This window comes from Anser brachyrhynchus, assembly GCF_964034855.1.
Source record: "Anser brachyrhynchus genome assembly, chromosome: Z".
Classification (NCBI taxonomy): Eukaryota; Metazoa; Chordata; class Aves; order Anseriformes; family Anatidae; genus Anser; species Anser brachyrhynchus.
In genome coordinates, this window is record NC_137697.1 from 24,468,859 (window position 1) to 24,480,943 (window position 12,085).

Sequence of the window (12,085 nt, forward strand, 5' to 3'; positions counted from 1 at the left end):
AAATTGCTGTTTGCTGAAAACACAAAGTGAGACCAGCTGAAAGTAAAGTTTGTGTCAAGTAGTTTGTTTGTGAAACCAGCTGAAAGTAAAGTTTGTGTCAAGTAGTTTGTTTGTGTAATAAAATAAAGTTTGTGTAATTTTTTTGACTAGTTAGAGATGTTACTGCGTATCTCAAGGAACAAAATTACTCAGCATTGTTGTGATAGCAGAGCAAAGCTCTATACTGTAGCCTTACTTATTAAAGCTGTTCTATAAATAAGAAATATAGGGTCCAATAGACATAATGATTCACTTCCAACTTAGTGTAGATGCTATTTATAGCAGAAACAACTGTAGCTAGAATTATAGACTGGCAAAAAAAGTATCAATGCATAAACGGTTCTCTGATTTTATGAACTCATAAAATAGTGTTAGTGTTTTGTAAGAAGAATAATACAAAGATGAGCTGAAGCAAATACCTGCCTCACTCAACCTTATGTTTTCCTACTCTCCCCTTCTGATTTTCCACAATTCAATAAAGCCAGACACTGTTTTTAAAGTATATCTGAAAGAAGAAATTAAATAGTCATTTCAACACATGAATTTCTCCTCTCTGTCTTTTCCTTTCAGAAATACTGTGTGTTTATCACTGTCATGTTTTTGGCTGGAATTTTCTTTGTAGAGGCTCCCACAATGCTGCATTTTGGATTTTTGATGAAAATAGTGGTGACAACACACCGTAACGATAACACAATGGTGTTTTAGTTGTTGCAGAGCAGTTCTTACACAGAGTCAAGGCCTTTTCTGCTTCTTGTGCTGCCCTGCCCACAAGGAGGTTGGGGGCGCACAAGAACTTGGAAGGGGACACAGCCAGGACAGCTGGCCCAGACTGACCATAAAGATAGTCCATACTGTACAGCATCATGCTCAGCAGTAAAACCTGGTGTGAAGAAGGAAGTCGTGGGGGAAGATTGGAGTGATTACATTTGTCTTCCCAAGAAACCATTATGCATGATGAGCTGTGGCTGTTTAGCAGTGGCTGAACATCTGCCAGCTGATGGGAAGTAGCAATTTGTTTTGCTTGTACATGTAGCTTTTGCATTACCTCCTAAACTGTCCTTATTTCAACCTATGAACTTTTACCATTCCAATTCTGTCCCCCATCCCACCTGGGGACAGTGAGTGAGTGGCTGTGTGGTACTTAGCTTCTGGCTGGTGCTAAATCACAACAGTCATTGATTCTGGGGAACAACCAGTTTAGGCTATTATTTTTGGAAAGAATTTCCTGAAAACTCAGCAAGCTCTTGTATTTGGTCCTGTTATGCCCTGAAAATGCACAGAAGATTGAAAAGCTGGAAAGCTGTTAGGTAATTATTGATGTGAGGGGAAAAGAAAAGGTAAATGATTCATGAAGTCCTGAATTAATATGAGGTCCAAGCTAGATAAAGATTAGCAAACACACAGTATGTCAAACTTTTAAGTAGGCCTTGGCAATAAATACTAATATTCTTTCTAAAGTAACAGTTTACTTGAATTCTGCATATGGAAAAAATGAAGGAAAGAAAGAGGATGACAGAGGAGAGAATATAGAAGTATCTGGGGCAGAAGAAAGTACTGAGATGGCTCTTACCATGGCATATGCACCTCAGCTGCCTACGGATGTTCAGCTTGGTTACATACCCTAAAGAATCAAAGCCACAAAGTTGGGAGACAGAATAAGGAAGAAAATGGAAAAAGTGTTACAAAAAATGAAATGAGAAAAGAAAAAAAAGCAGGAAAATATGTAAATTAATGCAAGACAACCTGAAGGTTATTTTTAAGTAGCAATTTAGGAGCATTTACTTCTTCCAGATCAGGCCCAAGATCCACCCAGACAGCTTTAAGTTACGTACAGCGTCCAGTAGTGGCTGACCTTTCAGCAGAAAGAGTGAGAAAGTGCAAATGAGCAGTGCAGAATAATCAAGGTTTTCCCTAATCTCTCTAGTTTGATGCTTACTTCTGTCCTAAAGCATGCTCCTGAATCACTGATATTCCATGCAAACTTCGTGTTTATTTTTTAACACTGCCTAAAGAATGATGAACACTCTCAATAATCACAGAAATACCCAGATCCCTTTGAATTCCAATTGGCCCTTGCCTTCTATTATATGTTTTGGTAACAAGTACCACAAGGTAACTGTTCAACTTTCAAAAAAAGATCTTTTAGGTTTGCTGTCCGTTCAAAGTTCAAAGGAGGAAATGACTAAGGGAACAGGTTTTTAAACTGTTTGTAGTCCAGGGGCATATTGTACATTATCATTCTTCTCAATATTCCTTTAGATCTCATTTTGGATACTATCTAGTTTTCTATCACTGACTGCCCTGCATAGAAGGAGCCCCAATCAGTCTTCCGCAAGTGAAGATGAATTCCAGTCATAGTCAGCAATTTTTAACTTTTACAAATATGAAAGGAAGTACTGCTTTTTATTCCACCAAAATACCTCAGAAGTAGGGACTGAATGTTATTGTGCATATGGATTTTACTTAAAATGCTTTCCCAGACATTTTAAGCACCTATTCCCAGATGTTTGCATGGTATTTGTATATGTGCTTGTCCTCATGCTTATGCAGAATTTTACAAATGATGCAAAGATGGTTAAAAAAATGAGATGATGGCTCCTTTCTGATTTGCTTGAGTAAATAAGAGTTCATTGTGCTATCTTGTAAACTGCACACAATGACTATATTTCTGCCGTGATATTCTTGGAATACAGGATCTTATCCCATTACCTGGAGAGATTCCCAGTTCAATGTATTTAGATGATGGCTGGAGGCCAGGGTTGGGAGGAGAAAGGGAACAGTGGCAGCTTTACAAGGTTTGCAGAAAAGGTTTTTTTGCCTTACGTGGTAAGTCATAAACATTTATGAACAAAAATTGTTTAAAATAATTCAGAGACCTAAATTTATCTATGTCACTGCATCATCTGGCCCTATCATACAGGGACAAGGAAAGGGTCAAAGCTTTGAACACAGACTTAGAAAATCTGGGTTGAAAACTTCATATAACTAGCATTTAGTACAGCAAGTAGTGATCTCCTCTGTCATGAATATACTTTATCCTCCTATTTTAAGTCTATGCAACATCAAAGACACATTTGCAAATACAGCCTTGGAGAGCCAGCAACTTAAGACACCAAAATAATGTCACTTAGTGTGTGGGGGACGTTAGAAGGAGGATTAAAAGCAGTGAGGCATGATATACTAAATGAATCCATGACTAACAGGGTGTGACAGCAAAGGGTTTCATTCTTTTCCACAGAATAGATCCCTAGGGCTGGAACTATTACTCCACTGTGCCTTTATCGCCTTGGAATTTTTATGGTTATTTTTGATGAATTCGCATTTTTGTAAAGACTTTTTTGACATTAAGCCAATTTTCACTTTTAATTAAAGTCATAAATAATCTTAATTCTGCCTTAAAAGGTTCATTGTTTCTTACTTTTTATTATTATTACTGCCAGGAAATATTTTAAATGCCAAAGCATGATGTGAATTAGCAATTATAAGTTCTCAAAGGTCCAGTAACTATGTTGTACCTTGTAAACATTATATGTTGCAAACTTTATCCATGCTTTAACTATCTGGTTTGATTGATGACACATTTTTTCTTTTTCTTTTGATTTTTCTGGAGATTTCACTTTACCTTTCCATGTATTACTGTATCTCAGGTGAACAATGGGTATAGGTAAATCCTTACCAAACAGAGCTTCAAAAATAAGCAGTTATAAGGCTAAAATGTGACCAGAGAGTGAAGCAAGGAGTAAAAAGGGCCAGCTTTAAACTGTTTGGTACAAAGAAAGCGTGCAAATTGAACAAAAACTCATAGTAAATGAAATGTCAGAAGGAAAATCCCACAAAGTATTGCAATCTGACACAATCAAAGACAGGAGATAACATTATTTTACTGTAAATGACAGTAATAGTACAGTGCAGTTCAATACCTGTATTCAGGCCCACTACACCAGTTTTAGTTGATGCATCACACACAAATTTCTTACAATGCAGTCTTGATTGCCATTTACTTTGCGTGCCTGTAAAAGTCATAAAAGCTAGTGCCTGGGCAGCTCCTAGGATAGTCAGGGCAGGGCTCACAGAACTTCTTTGGCAGTCCTGCCTGTGAGCACACAGGAGCAAGGGAGCCAAAGCGCTGCTTGTCACGGTGAACACAAATGCACAGTTACTTTCTCACTCATACAAGTGGTCATTCATAAGTTCAGAGGCATCTCCTCATGAATATTATAGACCAGTTCCTCACAGGCCAAAATACAGGTCTCTTCTGCCATGTCCTTTTCCTTGGTTACAACCAACCATTGAATCAAAATTTACTCCTTAAATCTATATATTACTGTCCCTTAGAGCTTCCTATGTTGTACAAACAACACTTTTTGCTACTTTCTATGAGTGGCTGTGCACTAAGTTTTAAACGTCTTGAAGGTTTATCTATTCCTGTAACAGTTCACAAATGTTCTTGTATCAGGATCACTTTCCTTTAACATGAAAGCTCATGTTCATATCTTCAATGATCTAAACTAATGACATAGTGCCAGTGATTAATGTGAGATACGAAGAAAAATGCTCAGAAAAATCACCATTCTTTTAGGTCACAGCTCAGCTCTTCAAAGATGTGCTTATACATACAAATAACTCTTGACTCATGGACTTGACATCCACAGGGACCCAGTGCTGCGAAATGCATTTGGAAGTGTCTGGCATATGAAAATATAATTTACAGCTTAACCTCATACACTGTTTATTGAGCCTCAAAATCCATCTTTCCCTCCAAGACAGGTCATTTAAACTTGCATTTTATAATCTTACGTATTTATCAAGTGGTAGAAGTATAAAATCAAAAAATTTTGTTTTCAAAGACCATTTTTGATTTTGCTTATTATGTATGTTTAGTGATTAATCATCACATCAGCAAATAAGAGCATTAAAGCAGGCAGACTAATGAAGTCAAATATAAAATTATCATCTATATAAAAACAGTTTAATTTACTTTTCATTAATGTTTTTTCTATTCGGTCTGAAATCTGTACACACATTTAATACACATTGATATATCTAATATTATAACATCAACTTCTCCATATAATATTTACACCTGCCAACACAGTAGAAATTTTACCTTTTTCCTAACTTGCTGGTCTTTGGAAGAATGTGCTTTCACATGTTTTCTCAGGGAGCTTGGATCTGTGTATCGTTTAGTACATCCTGGAATTTGACATGCATAAGGTTTCTAAACCAAAAAGAAAAAGGATAAAAAAGCGGCTGTTAAGTCACAGCTTATTTTAACTCATGAGAATCCGTTTAGAGCTTGGGGATGCTGCAAATCACATTACTACAAAATGAAATGCTGTACATTATTACAAGCAGAAGGCCTAGTAATTTATTAGAAAGGGAAAGGAGAAAAGTAAGGTTCATATGGAAGGAAAAACAAAGGAAAGCTTTAATTATAGTACCTTTCATTATTACCTTTTTTTTTTTTTTTTTTTTTTAATCAGTACAATGAATATTGTTGGGTATACTCACAATGCTTCCACCCTCAGAGCAATCTTTGGCTTAATCAGAAATTACATTCTTTAGTGAATCAGGTAAAGAAATTGCAGTAAAGGCCCAGATAGACTGTTTAGAATTATAGAAGAATCTGCTTTAGAAAAAGAGAAAAAGAAAAAGTGTTAGTTTACTACATTACGAAGAGAGCAAGCAAAAACCAGTGCAAACATTGAATACTAAAGTATCAAAAATATTACATACAAAAATACACATTTTAATCTGAAGTATAAAACAAACACTTCCAGCTCGTATTTTCTAATAACACATCAGTTTAGAGAGATACCAGTCCTGTAATACTTTTACAACTTAAAAAGACAAGACCAAAGAACCAAACTAATTCACCAAATAAATACAAATTTCAGTAACTATCTCCTTCTGCCTGTTCTAACCCACCTGTCTTCTCTGAAGACTTGAAGATTCACAATAAAGAACATTATATGAACATCAGGTCCAACTCTGCTAAAATTACCTATTTCACAATTCAGCCATTTATGACTAACAAAGCATTTTTGAAAACACAATTGTACAAATGTAGTGTACCAGCTATACTGTCAACTATTCGAAAAGGATCGTTTAAGTTTTGTGATAGCCATTTAACTCAAATGGTGGTGTTCTTGTTCTCCTTCTGGTCTTCTGCCCTTTGGAAACTGCTTGTCTCTAATGAAACCTGATCTTCTTTTGTTGTGAAACAAAGCTTTCATTAAACAAATCTCAATCCTGAGTCAAATTCACAAGCAACAATTTGTTGGCATGACTTTCTAGTACATGCTCCAGCCATTCTACTGATTTTTGTCATATAATAGCAGTTATTATCCCAGATGGCTTCTGTGTCTTTGCATGTTGACTTCAGGTTCCCTAAATAACACCCGAGTGGGAGGAAGTTATTCTACCTGCAGTGGAGCCCATGAAGCTGTGGCCTTTTAATCGACTAGTCCTTGAACAGCCCTAAGAAGACCCTTCTCCTTCCTATCAATGATGTTACAGGCTACCTGTTGCCACCAACCTGGTGGAAAGGAGCACACAATCTAATGAACGGGGGACTGCAATGGGACTTCTACTTCCTTACAGTGTCTAGGTGTGTCCTCTGGTGCTTGGCGCGGTCGCTGGAGTTGCTGAATGCTTTCTGGCAGCCAGGGTGCTGACAAAGATACGGCTTTTCGCCTGTATGGCTCCTTAAGTGAATCTTGAGGTTTTCTAGTCTGGAAAAGGCCTTCTTGCAGCCCTCAAACTAGAAAAGAGAAAGAAATGATTGTAAAAGAAGGCACACACAGTAAACTGCAACAACAAACACTGAGCAGAAAGGTCTTGCAGGACACTCCAGCCTGCCATGGCCAGATGCCTCTAGAGCTGAGGAAAGCCTGGCACTGCTAGAGGGTTTGAGACACTTAGACCATAAGAGTGTATTTATCCTCCTTGTGTTTGTCTTAATTAGGAAACGACATCATACTGCCATTTTTCAGGGGTAACAATGAGACCCAGAGTAACTGCTCAGCTCAGAGCTCAGCACCATCCAGCCTCTCCAGGGAAAACAGCCCGAATTGGTTTTCCCAATAGCAAACAGGAAGTAAAACAGTCACTGTGTCTTGTGCTAGCCAGCCTCATCACAGCTCTGGATGTTAAGAGCTGAGCTGAACAAGTGCATCTCTTAGTACCAACCCAACCTACGCATTAACAACAAAACCCACACAGGGAAACATCAGTCTGCTCTACCTTGCATATGGTGTTGCAGGAAATCAAAAAAGAACACCAAAATCCCTGTGTAATCACCTTATAGCTATTTGCTTGATTACAAATCATTGGCCCCAGTGATATTAAAATGATTTTTGAAACATTTCTTTACCTTTCCGATACATTTGTATGCATTACTAAAAATAAGGGGCTCATCCTTACAGCCCAGCAAAAGAGGATCTTATCTCTATGGATAACCAATAATCATGTGGCACAGTATTTCTGTACCTAACCAAGTACTGCATCTGCAAAGAAACCTACGTTTATGTGAGTGGAAAACTATTTCTCATCTGTCCTGCTCCCAAGTTATACTTTATCCTAGAGGAAAGTAAAAAACATCCATTCTGTTTGACATCAGCATTTTCATGTACATTTGATTTCAGTTAGACATGAATATTTATAACTGTTAGAAACATAAGCTTTAATAATTCTATTAGTCAAGATCAATTAATTTCTTTAGCTTTGACTTCTGCACATCCTACTGAGAAGCTACATCTAAAACACCTGCTGTATAACATGATAGCTTGCAATTCTTATTTGCTTGCAAAAGCAGTAATGCATTAACATTAAGTAATGTCAAACATTACCTATGTTCTAACACAAAATTTTCCAGTAAAAGAAATGGGCCATTTTCTACTGACAGTAGAATAAAACATACACATTTTATTATGTTTTATTTAGTGCATGTATGTTTAAAAAAGCACAGGTAGGAACACTGACATAATTCTGATCATAATTAACAAGCCTCAGTTAGCAACCTGTAAGACCCCCACCCCCCCAAAAAAAGTAAAAAAAACCAAACAGGATATTAAAAATACTTTTACTTTGAGGAAAATATTATTAGAAAATATTCCATGATGAACAACAACAATAATAAAAAAAAAAACATAGTAATCTCTATCAGTTGCCTGGCTAACAGCACTACGTTTTCACAGGAAAAAGTAAAGATAAAAGACTGATATGAACTAACGGCCTTTGAAAAGGAAAATAATTCAAATACAGCTACTTTAAAATAACAAAGAAATTTACTGATGATATTCACTGACATTTTATATGGATAAGTCATTATTTTTTACTAAATTTAAAAACTATTCTAATTACAGTATTTAGGCAGTACTAACTATGAAATAAAATGTAGTATCTCAAGGGACTTTCTGTTTCATAGGGTAAAACTCAGCACAGTGAAAAAGTTCTAAAATCAGGCCCTCTGCTTTTTCACAATTTATAGAACTTTGAATCTTCAAGCACATGAGCAAAATTAAACATATATGCAAATAATTGTTTATGATTGTAAAGCAGCATTGAATTTAAATGGGAAAAAGTATTTAAATGCCTAGAAGTAGGAAATGTTGTCTTACAAATTAAAAAGAAAGAAGAAAAAAAATAATTTCTAAGGAATACTTCATTGCTAATCATAACTTTGAAGTAGAGAAGATACTCTGATACTCTGAAGTTCTCATCCCTCTACTGCCCTAAAGTTCTGTGCATCATATTCACAAGGCTACATATAGTTGCATATTGAGAAAAGGTCATTCCAGAAAGAAGTAGAAACTAGAAGCCTGTGTTATTAGAAAGACTGTCTTTGCACAACAGTTAATGAATTTTAGCTCTAAAAATCAAGCTGTTTGAGGCCTTGGGAATCTTTGTTGCCTAAAGATAAAAGGAATGAAGCAGCACTCTTCTGAACAAACATATTCTATAATTCTATGATTTTGAACAATTCTATTATTCCTAGAATCATAGAATCATCATCTGGGTTGGAAAAGATCTTCAAGCTCATCAAGTCCTACCATCAACCTGACCTATCAAGTCCCACTCTTCTCTGACAACTGGATTTCGGTGAAAGTTTTCCACAGAAGACATGATTACAAATTGGGCAAAAAAAAAATATGGTAAGAGGGTGGTTGCATTTTGAAATGGAACCTTTCATAGTTTCTCATTTATTATCTGTGGTACAAGAAAAGGATTACAGGAATGTGTTATATACCTTCACTAAAATGAGTCACTGAAGTATCACAGTATCACAGTATCACAGATTTCTAGGTTGGAAGAGACCTCAAGATCATCGAGTCCAACCTCCGACCTAACACTAAGTACTCCACTAAACCATATCGCTAAGCTCTACATCTAAACGTCTTTTAAAGACCTCCAGGGATGGTGACTCCATCACCTCCCTGGGCAGCCTGTTCCAATGCTTAATAACCCTTTCGGTAAAGAAGTACTTCCTAACATCCAACCTAAAACTCCCCTGTCGCAACTTTCGCCCATTCCCCCTCGTCCTGTCACCAGGCATGTAGGAGAACAGACCAACCCCCACCTCTCTACAGCCTCCTTTAAGGTAACTGTAGAGAGCGATAAGGTCGCCCCTGAGCCTCCTCTTCTCCAGGCTGAGCACGCATATATATGACACGCATTTGGCATTCTGAGGCTGTTTAGCACTCTTAGTGATCCTGATTAAGCCTCCTTTTTTAAATTAAACCTCCTTTTTTAAATTATTATGTGGAATTAATTGTGTAATATTTTGCTAATCTGCAATACAGAAATCACAGTTCCTGAGGTTTTTTTTTTTTTTTTTACTGTTGTGTGCAAATTGAAATCAATCAGCATACAACTTAACAAAAACATCAAATGATGGGTGAGCAATTGGCTGACAGGCAGGGATCAAAGCGTTGTGGTAAATGGGGCCACATCTGGCTGGTGGATGGTCACTACTGAGGTCCCTCAAGGCTTCATTTTAGGGCCAGTCCTCTTCAATGTTTTTATAAATTATTTGGATGTAGGACTAGAAGGTGTTTAGAGCAAATTTGCTGACGACACCAAACTTAGAGGAGTTGTGGACTCGGGTGAGGGTGGAAAGGCCTTGCAGAGAGATCTGGACAGATTGGAGAGCTGGGCGATCACCAACCACATGAAGTTTAACAAAAGCAAGTGCCAGGTCCTGCACGTGGGACGGGGCAACCCTGGCTATACGTACAGACTGGGCGACGAGACACTGGAGAGCAGCCCCGCAGAGAGGGATCTGGGGGTTGTGGTTGACAGCAAGTTGAATATGAGCCAGCAGTGTGCCCTGGCAGCCAGGAGGGCCAGCCGTATCCTGGGGTGCATCAAGCACGGCATTGCTAGGCGGTCGAGGGAAGGGATTGTCCCGCTCTACTCTGCGCTGGTGCAGCCTCACCTCGAGTACTGTGTGCAGTTCTGGGCACCACAGTACAAAAAACAGTTTGTTTGTTGGAGAGTGTCCAGAGAAGGGCTACGAAGATGGTGAAGGACCTAGAGGGGAAGACATATGAGGAGCAGCTGAGGTCACTGGGCCTGTTCAGCCTGGAGAAGAGGAGGCTGAGGGGGAACCTCATCGCAGTCTACAACTTCCTCGTGGGGGGGAGTGGAGAGGCAGGTGACCTGTTCTCTGTAATCACCAGTGATAGTACCCACAGGAATGGTGTTAAGCTGAGGCAGGAGAAGTTTAGGCTGGACATCAGGAAGAGGTTCTTTACCGAGAGGGTGGTTGCACACTGGAACAAGCAATGAAGTAGTCACTGCACCAAGCCTGTCTGAATTTAAGAAGTGATTGGACTGTGCACTTAGTCACATGGTCTAAACTTTTGGGTAGACCTGTGCAGTGCCAGGAATTGGACTTGATGATCCTTATGAGTCCCTTCCAAGTTGGGATTTTCTATGATACTATGATTCTACGATTAGCTCGCTCATAAAGAAAATTACTACTCCATACTTCCTAAATTTGGGAGTTCTTTTTAAAACATATTTATTAGAGTCTCCATATCCATATTTATTTTATATTTTTATAAGGCTAATTGCCAAAAGCAGGAAACAATATATTTACAGTGAAAGGTAAAGCATGTCAGTAAAAAGCAAAAGCGCTGCTGGCTACGACTTTTACACACTCATGTTCTCCAGAGTGTTCTGCACGTGTTTGTACACAAATAAATGGTGTTAAGTATACTGGGCAACCATTCTGTAAAATTATAATATTATGACATAGATTTCTAGAAAATAATTGACACAACATGTGAAGACCTGCTGGATGCATCATTCACTTCTGAGCCTTTTCCTGAATGACACAGCAGCCTTCATTTTGAAATACATTTAGACTTTTATACTGTAGGAACACTACATTCCTGCATGGATTCCCTTGTCTGAATACTTTAATGCTTGTAATAGATATTCAGTGACCAAATATTTAAGAGATTCATAAGTTTTAATTGCAAAATAAGCTGTTTTGATTGCCTGAGTTGATCAGATCACCACTGTAACACAGACTTAAGACCTTGCTCTGGTAAATAACTTCCAGCTGAGATCTGATCCATTCACAGAAAAGTACCTGGCCTTTATTTAAAAAGTCAGTGACAGGCATTCTGGCATTTTCTTATCTAGCTCTCCCTAATATTAGCTGCTCCTAAAAATCTTCAGTTCTTCCTATTCAAATTTGTTTTGCTTCAGTATCTAAACACTGTGATTTCTTTTGTCTTTTTCTGCTATGTGGATGTGATAAGTAATGTGAAAGATAACTTCCAGTTCCAGGCATTTTCTGTATGTTATCAAGTCCTTTAACGTTCTCCCAAATAATTTACATATATCGAAATTGTTTGTTTTCTCATGTTAAAAAATATTTTGTCAGACTTCCACTGAAATAATTCTTACTTTAAGAAATATGAACACCAGAGCACAATTTGATTTTACACTGCTGTTTCATCCCATGTACAACAAAATAATACTGTCCTATTCTGATATACTCACATATAGGTTCTTAAGAGCTTTTTTTCTT

General features: G+C 37.6%; 1 protein-coding gene across 13 annotated transcripts in view; it reads right to left on the minus strand.

The window, feature by feature from the left end:
- The window catches only part of GLIS3 (GLIS family zinc finger 3), a 191,938-nt gene that overhangs the window by 60,183 nt on the left and 119,670 nt on the right, over positions 1-12,085 (minus strand). For all 13 annotated transcript variants that reach the window (XM_080574415.1, XM_080574425.1, XM_080574424.1 and 10 more), the window contains 2 exons: positions 6,641-6,802; positions 5,147-5,257 (listed from right to left, as the gene is read on the minus strand). In XM_080574415.1, the coding sequence (XP_080430541.1) occupies positions 5,147-5,257; positions 6,641-6,802 (273 nt within the window). The remainder of the gene's footprint in view (positions 1-5,146; positions 5,258-6,640; positions 6,803-12,085) is intronic.